This window comes from Hordeum vulgare, chromosome 6H (genome assembly GCF_904849725.1).
Source record: "Hordeum vulgare subsp. vulgare chromosome 6H, MorexV3_pseudomolecules_assembly, whole genome shotgun sequence".
In the NCBI taxonomy this organism is placed as follows: domain Eukaryota; kingdom Viridiplantae; phylum Streptophyta; class Magnoliopsida; order Poales; family Poaceae; genus Hordeum; species Hordeum vulgare.
In genome coordinates this window covers 161,287,610-161,302,678 of record NC_058523.1, presented here as the reverse complement: position 1 = coordinate 161,302,678, position 15,069 = coordinate 161,287,610, and the positions used below count along the sequence as shown (strand labels likewise).

General features: G+C 43.6%; 2 protein-coding genes across 2 annotated transcripts; one reads left to right on the top strand and one right to left on the bottom strand.

Annotated features, from left to right (window-relative positions):
• Positions 1–631: 631 nt before the first annotated feature.
• LOC123402909 (E3 ubiquitin-protein ligase CIP8-like) lies at positions 632–4,223 on the top strand. Its single transcript, XM_045096877.1, has 2 exons — positions 632–1,705; positions 3,859–4,223. Exons 1-2 carry the CDS (start codon positions 668–670, stop codon positions 3,889–3,891), a joined length of 1,071 nt encoding a protein of 356 aa, XP_044952812.1. The 5' UTR covers positions 632–667; the 3' UTR covers positions 3,892–4,223.
• A 97-nt stretch (positions 4,224–4,320) lies between these two features.
• Positions 4,321–5,360, bottom strand: LOC123402910 (bZIP transcription factor 68-like). Its single transcript, XM_045096878.1, has one exon. The coding sequence runs from the start codon at positions 4,992–4,994 to the stop codon at positions 4,440–4,442; it is 555 nt and encodes a 184-aa protein (XP_044952813.1). The 5' UTR covers positions 4,995–5,360; the 3' UTR covers positions 4,321–4,439.
• Positions 5,361–15,069: the final 9,709 nt, after the last annotated feature.

Below are 15,069 nucleotides of genomic sequence, written 5' to 3'. Positions count from 1 at the left end.
TATTTGAAAAATGATTCAGAAATTATACAATGTTCCCATTTTACAAATTGAAATATTATTTGTTAAAGCATCCATGTTTCAAAAAAAATGTTCACGTTTCAAAAAATTATCGGAATTTAAAAAAATGTACCTGTTTTCAAACAAAAATCATAGCTTGAAGGACTGTCCACATATTCAAAAAATGTTTGTGTTTCTAAAATTTCTTCAGACATTCAAAAATATTTCCATTTATATTTTTTTCATAAATACAAAAAATTAGAAACAGTAACCTGTTAGAAAAAAGAGAAAGAGAAACGCCAAAGATAATAAAGAATAGGAGAAAAAAAGTAAAAAAGGAAATGAAGTAAATAAAAAGCGAAAAATTGGGAAAAAGAGAAGAAAAATGAGCTGGTTAACTGGGCCAGGCCAGTCGCTTCGCTAGCGCCCCTGCCTGTGCGAAGCGGCGGCAATTTGCCGCAACGCGCGGCAGATAGGAGTTCCCTAAAACGAGACATAGCTCTCGCGAAAGGCGGAAGGCCCAGCCTCTGATTTCCAGTTCTGGAGGCCCAACGCCAACGAGGACCAAACCGAGGCTCCCGGGCCGAAGACAAAAACCAGATCTGATCGTCCGTTCCCCACATCGTCTGAGACCGGAACCCCCATCCGCGCGGCCTCTCCCTCCTATTCCATGGCAGACGACAGCGACGGCGAGGAGTTCTGCGCCGACCCGTTCGAGGACGACAGCGACGGCGGTGACTCATGCCACTATCGCTGTTGCTACGATGACGATGACGAGGGCGAGTGGTCATGCGGTGCCCCCTGCGACGACGACGACGACGCCAGCAATGGCGAGGAGATCTGCAGGGACCCGTGCGACGAAGCCGTCCTCGTCGACGACGACGACGAAGGGGAGGTCGAGGACGCGTTATGCCACGACGACGACGACGACGAGGTGGAGAGCGATGGTTCGTTATCCGACGAGGACGCCGAGGACGAGGAGTTATCCGACGAGGACGCCGAGGGCGAGGAGTTATCCGACAACGACGAATGCGAGGGGAGGAGCGGGGAGTTCGTCGACGACCTGTGTGACGATGAGGACAAGGGCGAGGCCGACGGGGAGAGCGAGGATTTCTACGAGAACCCCTCCAACCATGATGAAGATGTCGGTCCGGAGGTGTTATGCTGCGGCGATGGGTCATGTGTCTCCGGCTTCTGTTTATTCGATGATTCCGACATCTCCGACTCCGATCATCCCGCCTCCGAGGTAGATGAGGCCGGCGGCTTCAACCGCGGCAGGGAGGGGCTCACGCAGAGCGGGTTCGACGGCACGCCGTCGCCCGGGGCCTTCAGGATGGTGGTGGGTGCAGAAGACAGCGACTCCGATACCTACTCCACCGGTTCCGAGTATGAAGACGACTACGAATTCCGTAATCGGCCCGCGTCGCGCCAGGCGGTGGAAGGCCTGCCGGAGATGATCCTCAGCGAAGAGGAGGCCACGTGCGGCTGCGCGGTGTGCAAGGATGTCTTCGCGTTGGGGCAGTGCGTCGTCTTTCTCCCGTGCAAGCACTACTTCCATGGTGACTGCATCCGGCCATGGCTCGCCATGAGGAGCACTTGCCCTGTGTGCCGGTATCAACTCCCCACCGATGATACTCAGTCTGGGCAGGGGCAGGCACATCGACTGAGGGTTCTTTTACCAGTGGATCGTCAGGGTGCATCTCAGCAGGTATGATCTTGGACATTGTAGTGCTAAATTCTTAGTTTCAGTGTCACGGTAGGGTTGGAATGTTTGTGAAATTGTGCGTGGGATATGCTAAGGTGATTCATATAGTTCCAGTATGCAATACAGCAATAGTCCTGCAATTATTAGTTGCTCTGCCTGTTGATTGCTTATTTGCTTATTCCAAATATCATTCGACATTTAGGAATTGAGGTTTCACAATCCTCTTTTTGTATATGAAATCTGAATCAATTCAAGCATTGGGTTTTCTGTCGGGTGACCCACGTGAACTGTATAGAAGCATAAAAGAAGTCTTCAGGAGAGCAGAATTTAGAAGCATAAAATCTGTATGCACTAAACCAAATCATTGTTTCCTGTGCTGGTTACTTGCCTGCGGCAGCAATTTCAGTGTGCTTTTTACTGAAATTGACTAACTGATCATTGTTTATGCCTGAATAAATTGGTACCAGTCTGTTAGGCAATGTGGTTTGATCATAGTTTAAAAAACCAAACCGATGATTGAACCGGTAAGGCCTTCGGTTCAGGTTTTTACTGGTTGGACCGATGGTTCACCGGTTTGATTGTTGGTTTTTTACAATCAAAAATATATATTTAGAGTAATAATATATGCTAATATAGAATTAAAATAGGGTCAAATAGCAGTAGTTTCCTCCATTGGACAACAAAGAAGCATTGATGAGCTGGTTATCTGCCCAAGGATAGCCAACGCCCAAGACCCCGGATTGAATCCCTCTACTCACAAGAATATTGTTTGAGTCTCTCTCTAAACGGGTTCGACCGCCCGATTTACTAGTCGGTTTCATGAAAAAACCGCCCGGTTTGATCGGTTCTCACAGGTCCGATTGCAGGTTGGTCTTTTGTACTTTAAAAACTGATCGTCGGTTCTGGTTTTTTCTGGATCGACCGGCGGTCTGGTCTGATTTTTTAAACTATGGGTTTGATCACTTTCTTTTACATAGTTATATATCGGCACGGAAAATTATCATCAATATTGACTACAACTCCAAGCTCCATTTGCACATCAGATTTTAGTAGTATAAAGCAATAGCACACGTGGTCTCATAGCATTTAGGAAAAGAATACACTGGTGCATATGACGATGTCCTATTCTACTGTTGTTTGTGTTCGAGATGAGGCATTTCAAATTTCAATATTGCGGCTTGTTTGATCAGCGCCATACAGTCGTAACTTGCCACTTTCCATCTACTATCCACTTTACACCTTTAGCTTCTACTGGATTCCGCCACACAGTTTCCAGAAGGCTTGCTAGTTGCCTGTAAGGTCAATTCCAGTGTCCGTTTTACTGAAATTGACTTAACTGGTCGCTGATTATGCCTGAACAAATTTGTACCAATCTGTTAGGCAATGTGGCTTAGTCACTTTCTGTTACATAATTATATCTACACTTCTGCAGGGGAAATTATCATCAATAGGAGTCTAACCTCCATTTGCACATTACATTTTGGTATACAGCAATCAAACGCATAGCCTTTTTAGCCTTTAGCAAAAGAATGCACTGTAGCGTACCTATGATGAATGGACATTCTAGCGTCCAGGGGTCAGGGTTGAACATTTACCAACCAGTCAATATCAATTTATCTGTCCGGATTCATTAATTTTGATATCCTTGATGCTCCAATATGTCTGACAAAATTGTGGGCATATGACGATGTCCTGTTGTACTGTGTTTGTGTTCGAGATGGGGTATTTCAATATTGTTCCGTGGCTTGTTTGCTAAGTGTCATGTTGTCAGTACACTTGCCAATTTCCATCTACTATTCACTCCACATCAGGAAGGCTTTAGTACATGTGGCAGCCCCAGCATAATCCATTATGATTCAAGAAAAAGTGTTTAAGACGTGCCGAAGTTGAAACTGGTTGTATCTGTGGCTCCCTTCCCTTGCAACATCCAAGTTGACTTGGACATTTTTCTCTCCAGGACACCCTGCGCGTAATGCAACCTACGTAATCACCTATGTTTCAGAACGAAATTGATGCCATTTTCCTTTTGCTGTCCTGTTCGTTTGTCTTGTACAAGCACTGTTTGTGCCACCGGTTCGTAACATTGCCATCTGGGGCAACCTGTTGCATATGTAAATGATGCTTGGATCTGATATAACTTTTGCGCATTTCGGCAGAGCGGAGACGGAGCCACCACAGGACGCGACTGAAGGCTTGGCAGGAAAATGGACACGAGCAAAGGCGCGTCAAGATGCGGGCGGTGTTTTAGGTAGATGATTCGTAATCCGATGGCAACTTCAGTCACTGACCAGCGCGTAGAATGTAGCACCATCATTCAATCATCTCTCTGAAAGTGTGTACGACGTGCTCTGGGAAGTTTGGCTTCAGCATCCACCAGTGAGTTGATGATATACTCATTTGTAATTTGCGTTGTAGTGAGGTGGGTGCTGCGATTGACGTCGCCGACTGGGGCAGAAAGAACGGCACTGTGGCCGTGTCCAGATTCAACTGGGTACAGGTTCAATGGCTGAGATCGCTCATACTCCTCTGTACACCCTTCTCTCTATCTGTTTCTCAGAGCCGATTAACTGTGAAGTGTGAACCATCGTCCCTCTACCAAGAGTAGTTCCATTTCCTCATCGGAGAAGTAAAAATAAATATAATTGGTCGCCACATTAGAACTAGTATATTATGTCCACCTGGCTACGTGCCATGAATAAATCCCATGCCGCGTTCTCATTCTGTCTTATGAGCGCAGCTAAGCCGTATTGCCGGTGTCCTCTGTACTCTGCGGAGCAACGTCAACATCGGCCTCGTCCACCCCCATCCCGTCGAGCTTCGCCCGCAGCTCGGAGGCCTCCTCCCGGAGCCGTGCGCTCTCGCGGGCAACGCGGCCGTGCTCGGCGAGCACGCCGTTGAGCTCCACGAGGAGACGCTGGTTCTCCGCCCGGAGCCGCGCCGCCCGCGACGACAGCTCGTCCAGCCGCCTCTGCTTCCTCACCCGCGACCGCCTCGCCGACTCGCGGTTCGACGCCAGCCGCCTCGTCTTCCTCTCGTCGCCGTTGCCACGGCACGCCGTCCGACCGTCGTCGTCCACGGCGCCACCCCCCGGAGGCACCCATCCGACGGCAGGGTTGCCGCCATTGTAGTCGGTGTATGGAGCCACCATGTCCGACAACGAGGCCAAGTCGTACTGGTACTGTCCATGCACGCCGTGAGGGTCGTAGACCTGCGGCAGCATGAACACGCCGGCGGCCGCCAAGCCGGCGCCGGAGTGGCACGCAATGCCGCAGGCGGCGCCGTGGCGTTGCATGCTTGGAAGAATGGAGCGTGAGGAAGACCCGGAAGGCTCGCAATTATTGGTGGACTTTTCTTTCTTTGGTGCGTTTCCTGCCCCGGACGAATGGAGCGGGAGATCGAGCGGAGACGCGCTGCTTATAAACCGCGGGAAAAGCAGGAGCGCGCTCTAAAGTTGTGGCTGGCGTGGTGACGTGAGCAAATTTGGTTCTTGTTTTTGCTCAACGTCGTCGTGGACGTTTGAGAATTATCGTCTTGATTCGTAATCTGTTGTCGTCGACATGTCGGCGTCGCGGGGAAAGGTGGACTTTGTTGATGGAAAGAAACGGGCGCCTTTCTTTTCTGCGTGGAAATTCTGTCGAGAGTAACAAGCGATCCTTCCTCTTCCAGGGCGCAACCTTCACGGTAAACGAAATACCTTGCTTGGCTTTTATGTGGAATGGCATTGCATTGCATTGCAGAACTGCTTGATCATGATCACCGAACCGATGTCAATCCAGTTGAAGCAGTAAAAGTCTCGGTTTACTCATTCAAACCGGACCTAACCGATCTCCTAAAACCTATCGAGGAGTACACAATTTACTCCCAGCCACCGTTGAGTAAAAGTACCCCGCGCGCCACGGGGTCCATTTCACACGTCCACCGAACCCTGACGCCCACCCACCCGCACGCGAGAATAGTCCTAGCCAAACGGGTCGACATGGCACGCCCCGACGTAAACGGGCCTAGCACGACATGACCCGTTCAGACACGAATATTAGCTGGGTCGTGCCGTGACGGTCTACGTGCACACCCTTCAGGCCCAGGCACGTCACACAATCTATACGGACCGGCCCATCGGCACGCTAGGTCCGCCGGACTGCTATATATAAACAAATAGAAATACAAAAAAAAACTATAAATGGGCGTGTCTTGCTGGCCCGTGTACCCAGCCTTCAGATCCAGACACGGTCCAAGGCGGACTGCGTGCCTGACACGACCCGATTAGCCCGTGTCGTGCCTGACTCATGCCGTGCCGGGCAGCCGTGCTTCTGGGCCAGCCCAAAAAGCACAGTCGTTTGGCTAGGACTGGACGAGATGGCTAGATCCGACCGCCACCGCTCTCCTCACCGCCCATCTGCAGCGATGGTCGACGGATCTACGTCGCGACGTCTTCACCTTCTCCCCCCTGCCGGAGGGAGGGGGGTCCAATCCACACTCCCACCGAACCCTGACGCCCATCCACCCACCCGCACGCGAGAATAGTCCTCGTCAAACGGGCCGGCACGACACGACCCGGCGTGAACGGGCCTGGCACGACACGGCCCGTCCAGACACGAATATTAGCCAGGCCGTGCCGTGTTGCCCCACGTGCGCACCCTTCAGGGCCAGGCACGACAGAGGACCTATACGGACCGACCCATGGGCACGCTATATACTCTATTCATCACCCAGGGTGCAGAATAGTTTATTCCTCATCCGAGATAATCTTATGATTAATTTACAAATAAATTCAATTTTAAATATAAATATTTATATTTATATTGAAACACTACGTAAACTTTGACAAAAGAAAAACAAAAATATAGGTCATAATACCAGAAAAATTTGATTTTTTTTGTATTTTTTGCACTATTTTTATATGTTCGTAATTTTACGTGATATAAAATATTTTTATATTGATTATATTTTTTTACAGTCTTGTTTTACGTATAAAATAAGATAGAATTTACGGAACGTAAAATTATGGTGCATTGATATTAAAACAAAGGGGACGAAGAATAACTATTTTTCACCTAGGATGACGAATAGCGCGACCATATATATATATATATATATATACTCCCATTATTAATATACTTTATATACGTATTGATTATACCTATTTATCATTTTCAATATACTTCATTAAATATTTCAAGATACCTCAATATGAGTTTTGTTGAAAAAATATAAGTTGCGACTTACTTTTTATAATATACCTTTTCACGTATAAACAAAAGCAGTATATACTTAAACCTTTAAAAATATGTAAACTTACATAATTTTTTTCATTTAACTCATTTTAAGGTATCTAGTAATTATTAATGAAGTATATTAAAAATAATAATGAGGTATAAAAGACTCATCTATGTGGTACATGAAGGTCGCGCTATTCGTCACTCTGGATGAGGAATATTTATTCTTCATCCCCTCTATTTTAACATTAATGCATCGTAATTTTACGTTCCGTAAATTTTATCTTATTTTATATGTAAAAAGAGACCATAAAAAATATAATCAATGTAAAAATATTTCATGTCACGTAAAATTACGACCATACAAAAATAGTGTAAAAAATACAATAAACTCAATTTTGTTTGGTCTTGTGACCTATATTTTTGTTTTACGTAGTGATTCAAATATAATTTATTTGTAAATTGATTGTAATATTATCTCAAGTGAAGAATAAACTATTCTGCACCCTGGATAATGAACAGAGTTTCTATATATATATATATATATATATATATATATATATATATATATATATATATATATATATATTACTCCGACTGAATGCTCATAGTAATCTAGAATCTTAGTGTATATTGATATGAAATATCAATTATATGGGCAGGGAAAACCCCCCTCAAAAAAAATGCAGCATGTACGTGTACGCATATCAATAGCCAATGCACACACATGTGCATGTTTCCAGCCAAGTATGCCGGATAGACATATCAGCAGGCAGTGTACGGGCACATGCATATCCAAAGATTGTAATATTCCTGAAGATTAAAGTCCAAGACAAAATCATGACGAACAAGAAAATCAAAAAAGAAGACAATGTCACCTCCATTGGCAGCCAAGACACGGTGTGCAAACCTCTCCAACATGCACTCAATACCCTAGAAAGAAGGGCTATAATGGCTACAAAGCCTATAAAGCCTAGAAGGCCTGAAAACTAGGTGCATGATGGACAAGGAGAAAGAAGGAAGAAATAATAGAGGAGCCTTCTCCCGGAAGCCATCCAAGAGGTGCTCTCTTGCCTATAAAAGGAGGAGCCTTGCTGCGAAGAAAGACACCAGACGGAGAAGAACCAGCCACAGATAGAGCACAGAGTTGCAACTCAGCTAGCAAGCTCTTTGCTCAGTAGTAGTAGTAGTAGTAGTAGTAGTAGTAGTAGTTCCTCATCGTGTAATAAGAGCTACAATATTTAGAGCATTTGTAAGCTCGCGAAGGTAGTTAGAAGGTAATTTCTTTACCCTTGTGTAAACCCTTCGGGGGTTCCCGAAAGGGAAAACCATATGTAAATTATGTTGTGGAAATGATGTAGTTTCGTGTTTTCACTTGGTATTTTATTTTTGAATTTATGGAACGAGTTCTTATGCTAGGGATCCTATAGGAGAAAACTCTGCCGGTAGTTCTCTGTGTAGCCTTTTATGGCATTTGAATGAGAACCTTATGGCCGTAGAGAAGTGTTCCCTTTGGGTGGAACTGCCTGGGAAGACGATAGGAATTTACTCCATAAATTTGCAACTAAAACATCAAGTGAACGAACTTAGCTATATCTGAAACAACATAATGATAAATATAGTGAGTACTGAGTAGGATATTACACCACTGCGTACACCTCAGTCGTCTTGTTGGCCTCGACAGCCCCTCAAAGATTCTGTAATATAAGCGAAATAATTTAAAAACACTTCGTATTAAAAATAATATAAAATAAATAAATAAGTTTGTATTTACTCGTATACGTAATCACGTATATCAACATTAAAACCTGAATTTATAACTTAATATAGTTTAGATTTATTATAAATATTTTAATTATTAAACAAATAAAAAATAAACAGAGTTTCTATGTATGTATATATATATATAAACAAATAAAAATAAAAAATAAAAACTGTAAATGGACCGTGCCGTGTCGGCCCACGTACCCAGCCTTCAGGCCCAGACACGGCCCAACGCGGACTCCGTGCCTAGCACGGCCCAATTAGCCCGTGTCGTGCGTGGCTCGTGACGTGCCGGGCCGCCGTGCTTCTAGGCCAGCCCAGAAAGCACTGCCTGTTTGGCCAGGACTGGGCGAGATGGCTAGATCCGACCGCCACCGCTCTCCTAGCTGCCCATCTGCAGCGGTGGTCAACGGATCTACGCCGCGACGCCTTCATCTTCTCCTCGCGCGCCATCCCCGACATCCCACCGCCGATGCCAAGGTACCACGGGGTGCGGCGACGTCAATGGGGGACACGGGTGGCGGAAATCTATGACCGCGACACCCGGAAGACCCATTGGTTGGGTTTCTTCCATTCGAAGGAGGCGGTGGTGCGTGCATATGAAATCAAGTCAGTGCACCTCTACGACAACGTCGGTAACAACAATTTCCCCGACGGCTATCTCTGCATGTGGAACCGCCGATGGACAACTGATGTCTACGCACGCTTCTATTCTTGTAGACTATGTTGGGCCTCCAAGCGCAGAGGTTTGTAGGATAGCAACAATTTTCATCAAGTGGATGACCTAAGGTATATCGAACTCAGGGGAGTAGAGGTTGAAGATGGTTTCTCTCAAGCAACCCTGCAATTAAGAAACAAGAAGTCTATTGTGTCCCCAACAAACCTAATACAACGGTAAATTGTATAGGTGCACTACTTCAGCGAAGGGATGGTAAAATATGGATGATAGGTGTGGCAAAGCAAGGTAATAAAAATTACAACAAGGTAGCAAGTGACAAAAGTGAGCATAAACGGTGTAACAATGGTGAGAAAGAAGGCCTAGGCTTCATACTTGCACTAGTGGCAACTTCCAACAACATTAACATAGTCTAATCACATGACATTTGCACTAAAATATGCAATGATGATGTACTCGGAGGTCATTCCTTTGTGATCAAGAGAGGACGAGAATTATGTAGGTCTACAAAAGCACACCTCAGAGTTTGTAGTTCTCATCTATGGATTTCCCAATGTCACCGGGGCCATCCAAAGAGAGTACCACAATCACCACAACGTATCTCAAGGATAGTCAAAGACAAGCACCAAGAGACTCTCAATCTTCAATCAATTCACAAAAGAGGAAATCACTCATGAAAAGATTCTTCTAATCCATGTCCAATAGACCGCTGTCACCATGGTCTCGGCGATTATACTAAATAAGATCAAGTGAGTACATCAATCCAATACATAGAAGAAGGGGAAACATCATGGGATCACCCTAGGTTAACATAGCCTATGATCACAATGAAGATCACATCATGGGAGAGAGAATTAACCACATAGCTACTGTAGAAGACCTCGGCCCCGAGGAGGAACTACTCCCGCTTCATGGAGGGAGGAAGCAACGTCGATGGAGATGCATCTGGGAGCATTTCCCCGTCCGGGCAGGGTGCCGGCACAGGAATTCTGGTCCCCCGAAACTTGTTGGCGATGGCGGCGGAGATCGGAATTGCTTCTGGAGAAAAGGGTTCTGCCATGAGGGTTTCCTCCATGGGGGTAAAAATAGGAGCCAAGGTAGGGCACCAGAGGGGGTGGGCCCCACCCAGGCGGCCTCCTTGCGCGGCCAGGGGGCAGGCTGCCCCCCTCTGGCCCTCCTTCGACCGTCTGGAGTCTTCTGAAATGCTGATTTTATATATATTTTTTGTGGAATTTTTCGGGCACTGTAAATATGGGTATAAACCTGCAATTCACAAACAACAGCAGACAGAAACTAGCACTCGGTGCACCGAGTTAGTAGGTTAGTCCAAATATGTTGAAAAAGGTATGAAAGTGTACAAAACACATAGCAATATCATCCAAAACTTGCATGGAGCAAGCATAAATTATAGATACGTTTGGGACGTATCAACATCCCCAAGCTTAATTCCTACTCGTCCTCGAGTAGGTAAATGATAACAAGCATAATTTTCGTGGTGACATGCTAACACACATATAAGAACTTCAAAGTAAAGCAAGTAAGATATGCAATTCAAGTCAAGACAATAACAAGCAAGAGTCTATATCTAGTATTGAAACTAGCAAAGTAAGAACATAAAGATGCAAGAGCTGTAGCTGTCCTTGACTCGAATGTCTCCAAATGGTGTTTGCGTGCAAGAAGTGGGGGATGGGTTTAGAGCATAAAAATAATATATAGTTTAATTGAGAAATCAATCTACTAAAACTTCACACTTGGTATCCTTCGGAATCTTATTTTGACTCATCCACAGACCACTAGTCAGGCACGAGTCAAAATGATCCTCTCCCTTTCGACTTTGAGCACTCATGCAATGGATGAGCGCGAGAAAAATATGTTGGTACTTAGGATGGCAAAGAGAATAATGATGGGGAAGCAAGAAAAAAAAGGTGTGAAAGGCTCACATCAGTGAAGACAATCATAGGCGAGGGAAAGCCAAGTGATAGATATGATGTGAGGAGTAGGGATTGCCATGCAACGGATGCACATATGAGCTAAGGTAAGATCTCGAATGGAACTAGTGGGGGTGCATCCAACTTGTTTGCTCATTAAGACCTAGAGCTCATTTGAGGAGGCTCATCATTGGAATATACAAGCCAAGTTCTATAGTGTAAGGGTCCCCACATAGTTATGCATGAATGATAATCTCTATGGAGTACAAATATAACAATGGAGTACGAGTGTGGATCTTTCAAAAGGAATAGTAGTGTTGCCCCCTTCTCTTTTTTTCTTTTTTTATTTCTTTTTATTTTTATTTTTTGTGTCCTCTTTGGCTCTTTCTATTTATCTCTCATTTGTCCTCTTTGGGATATTTTCATGTGTCCTCTTTTGGGATCTTTTAATTTGTCCTATTTGGGATCTTTTCCTCACTTAAGGGCAACACTCTATGTTTTACAAGAATAAAAAGAAGATCTTCACACTTTATAAGAAATACTCAACATAAAGATAAATGAAAACTATCGTTATGTATGCACATGTATGCCTCTGCCAGTGTAGCAGGATATGCAATGATACTAGCGCGTCATGTAGCAATAATAAGGGCAAGGCCCAACTAGCATGCGGCTCCTCGATCAAGCAAAAACATGTATGACATGAAGATCAAGTCATGAGATGGTGGATGTTGCATGGCAATGTATCTCAGAAAGGCTATGGAAATGTCTTAATAGGTAGGTATGGTGGTTGTTTTGAGGAAGGATATAATGAGGCTTATGATGGCAAAGCGTATCATGCCAAGGGTTTGGATGCACTGGCGAAGTTTGCACCAACCCTCAAGATGAGAAAGGGCAATGCACGGTACCAAAGAGGCTAGCAAAATATGGATGGTGGAAGTGCCAACAATCGAATACTCACATTAGTCTGAAGAACTCATGCACTTATTATCAGTAACTCTCTATCTAGTAAGGAGATTCACAAAGAGACAAGTACCCCGAGGATGAGTGTTTGGGGGATTGGTTATCCTTGCGCATCCTCGACCCATGATAACGTGAGGCTACTCTATATATTCCAACCCCTCCAGAGGTTAGCGATCCATCTAGTAGCTAGAGTTCTCAACTAATTTTTTAGTTTTTGGAAATACACACGGATTTCCCAAAATACGACACCTATAACTAATAGGCTCAAGCTCTTGACACCAATAGTACAATTATTACTCAAATCAATACCTCAAAACTATTGCAAGTTACTACTATACTTAAATAGCAACCTCAATTAACTACTCATGCAAGACACACAACTCAGTGCAACAAGCCAACTCTCTAAACGAGATAAGCATGATAACTCAAGAGAGTTCCAAAAGCAACCTAAATAAAAGCTCTTAAAATATAAAGCATGAAAACTAAGAGCTAAGCATGACAACAGCGATGAAAAGATAAAGAACACACAAAAAAGATAAACATGAAAACCTATGTTGTGTTCTAGGGTGGAGTGGAGCGTGTTTATCTCCCAAACAAATAAGGCTAGGTTCCAACTTGTTATGAACAACAAGAAAAACTAAACAAACTAGAAAATAAAGAGTGGGACGCTCCAAACATAGCACATAACATATGAAGTAAAAAAAATATAGCATGGAGAAGGACGAAGTGATGATTGTTGATGGAGAAGGGGATGCACGGGGGCATCCCCAAACTTTGACGCTTGAGTCTCCTTGAATATTTCTTGGGGTGCATGGGGTCATCCCCAAGCTTGAGTGTTTTACACTCCTAGATCTTCTTTCATCATCTTCCATCGCATACTTGAAAACTCCCTTCATACGAAACTCATCATAAGCTGATTAGAGTGGTTAGTGCCCATAATAAAATATTTTTTCTCTACCGGAAATAAAGATTTTCATGAAGAGCTACTGTTTCTAAATATTTACAAAAGGTTTTCGCAAAGGAAAAGCAAGCTTCAGTTTTGCAAAACAATGAAAACCAAAAATAGGCCAGAATCTGGGAAAAACATAACAACAAGTAGTAAATAATTTTTTCGGGGCACTTCTGCAACTCAAATCAAAACACTCAGAACAAACGCGAGAAAGACAATTATATAGAGCATAATGTCAAAGCAATTAAGATAAAAAAGATGATCTGGTAATTTTTGGCGAATTTTTTCGTCAAGCAGACATAATCTGATTCTGGACAGCATGTCACAACTTTTGAACTTTCTTGCAATCGGAGGCTAAAACTTGGCACAAAGCTTAAAAATACAGATACAATGATGTTGCTACAGTAGTAACACACATTAAGACTACTAAAAACTGAAAGTAAAAACTCAAAGTAAATATAACAAGGGTTGTCTCCCTAGATCTCTTTCTTTATAGCCATAAAGATAGGCTTAAGATTTTAATGATGCTCTCGTAGGAATAAGAGTTTTAGAACAAAAGAGAGCATTAAGAAGCAAATACCAAACACATTTAAGTCTAACATGCTTCCTATGCATAGGAATATTGCAATAGATTAATTCATTGAAGCACAAAGCAATAAGCATAGGAAGGCAAAACAAGTGGAGCTTCAAAACTTTCAACATAAAGAGAGGGAACTTGATATTATTGAAATATCTATAAGCATATGTTCCCTTCTCATAATAATTTTCAGTGGGATCATGAATAAACTCAACAATATAATTATCACATAAAGCATTGTTACCATGATCCACATGCAAAAAGGTACTCTTACTTTCCACATAAGCATAATCTTTGGGGAAGCCATGGTTAGGACATTTTAGCATTAAAGTTTTCAGTCTCCCCCAAGCTTGAGCTATGCTCTGTCCGTCATGAGCATAGAAATTGTAAACATAATTCCTATTCTCATGGACTTCATGAAGAGGATAAAACTTTGAGTAAAAGAGAGACTGAATCTCTTCCCAATCCCGTAGGTGAGAATCATCTAGTAGCCTATACCATTCCAATGATTTTCCTTTCAGTGGTAAGGCAAATAATTTCCTCATGACTCCATCTCTTGTCAAACCTAAAATCTCAAACAACTCACAAAGTTATGTAAGTTTCAAGAAATGAATACTAGGATTGACTGTTTCATCTCCTACGTAACAATCATTCCTAATTATTTCAATTATCCCAAGTGGTATTTTGAATGGGATACATTCAGCAGGTGGAGGAGACTTCTCTACCATGGATGTGGTAAAGCGACCTTCTCCAAGCAGCGAACTAAGAGTGCAGTCTTCCATAAGCCTAATTAGTGAAAATAAAAACAAGAAACAAAAATATTTAATTACAAGATCTAAAGATATACCTTCAAGCACTCACCTCCCCGGCAACGGCGCCAGAAATAGCTTGATGTCTACGCACGCTTATATTCTTGTAGACTATGTTGGGCCTCCAAGCGCAGAGGTTTGTAGGACAGCAACAATTTCCCTCAAGTGGATGACCTAAAGTCTATCGAACTCAGGGAAGTAGAGGTTGAAGATGGTCTTTCTCAAGCAACCCTGCAATTAAGAAACAAGAAGTCTCTTGTGTCCCCAACACACCTAATACAATGGTAAATTGTATAGGTGGACTAGTTCAGCGAAGAGATGGTAAAATATGGGTGATAAGTGTGGCAAAGCAAGGTAATATAAATCTGTAATAAAAATTACTTCAAGGTAGCAAGTGACAAAAGTGAGCATAAACAGTGTAACAATGGTGAGAAACAAGGCCTAGGCTTCATACTGTCACTAGTGGCAACTCCCAACAACATTAACATAGT

What these genes read in the sequence shown, in the direction of transcription:
- LOC123402909 (XM_045096877.1), top strand. Translation starts at nt 668, where the DNA reads ATGGCAGACGACAGCGACGGCGAGGAGTTCTGCGCCGACCCGTTCGAG. An exon ending in GTCAGGGTGCATCTCAGCAG is followed by an intron (nt 1,706 to 3,858) that starts GTATGATCTTGG and finishes GCATTTCGGCAG; the next exon opens with AGCGGAGACGGAGCCACCAC.
- LOC123402910 (XM_045096878.1), bottom strand. Translation starts at nt 4,994, where the DNA reads ATGCAACGCCACGGCGCCGCCTGCGGCATTGCGTGCCACTCCGGCGCC.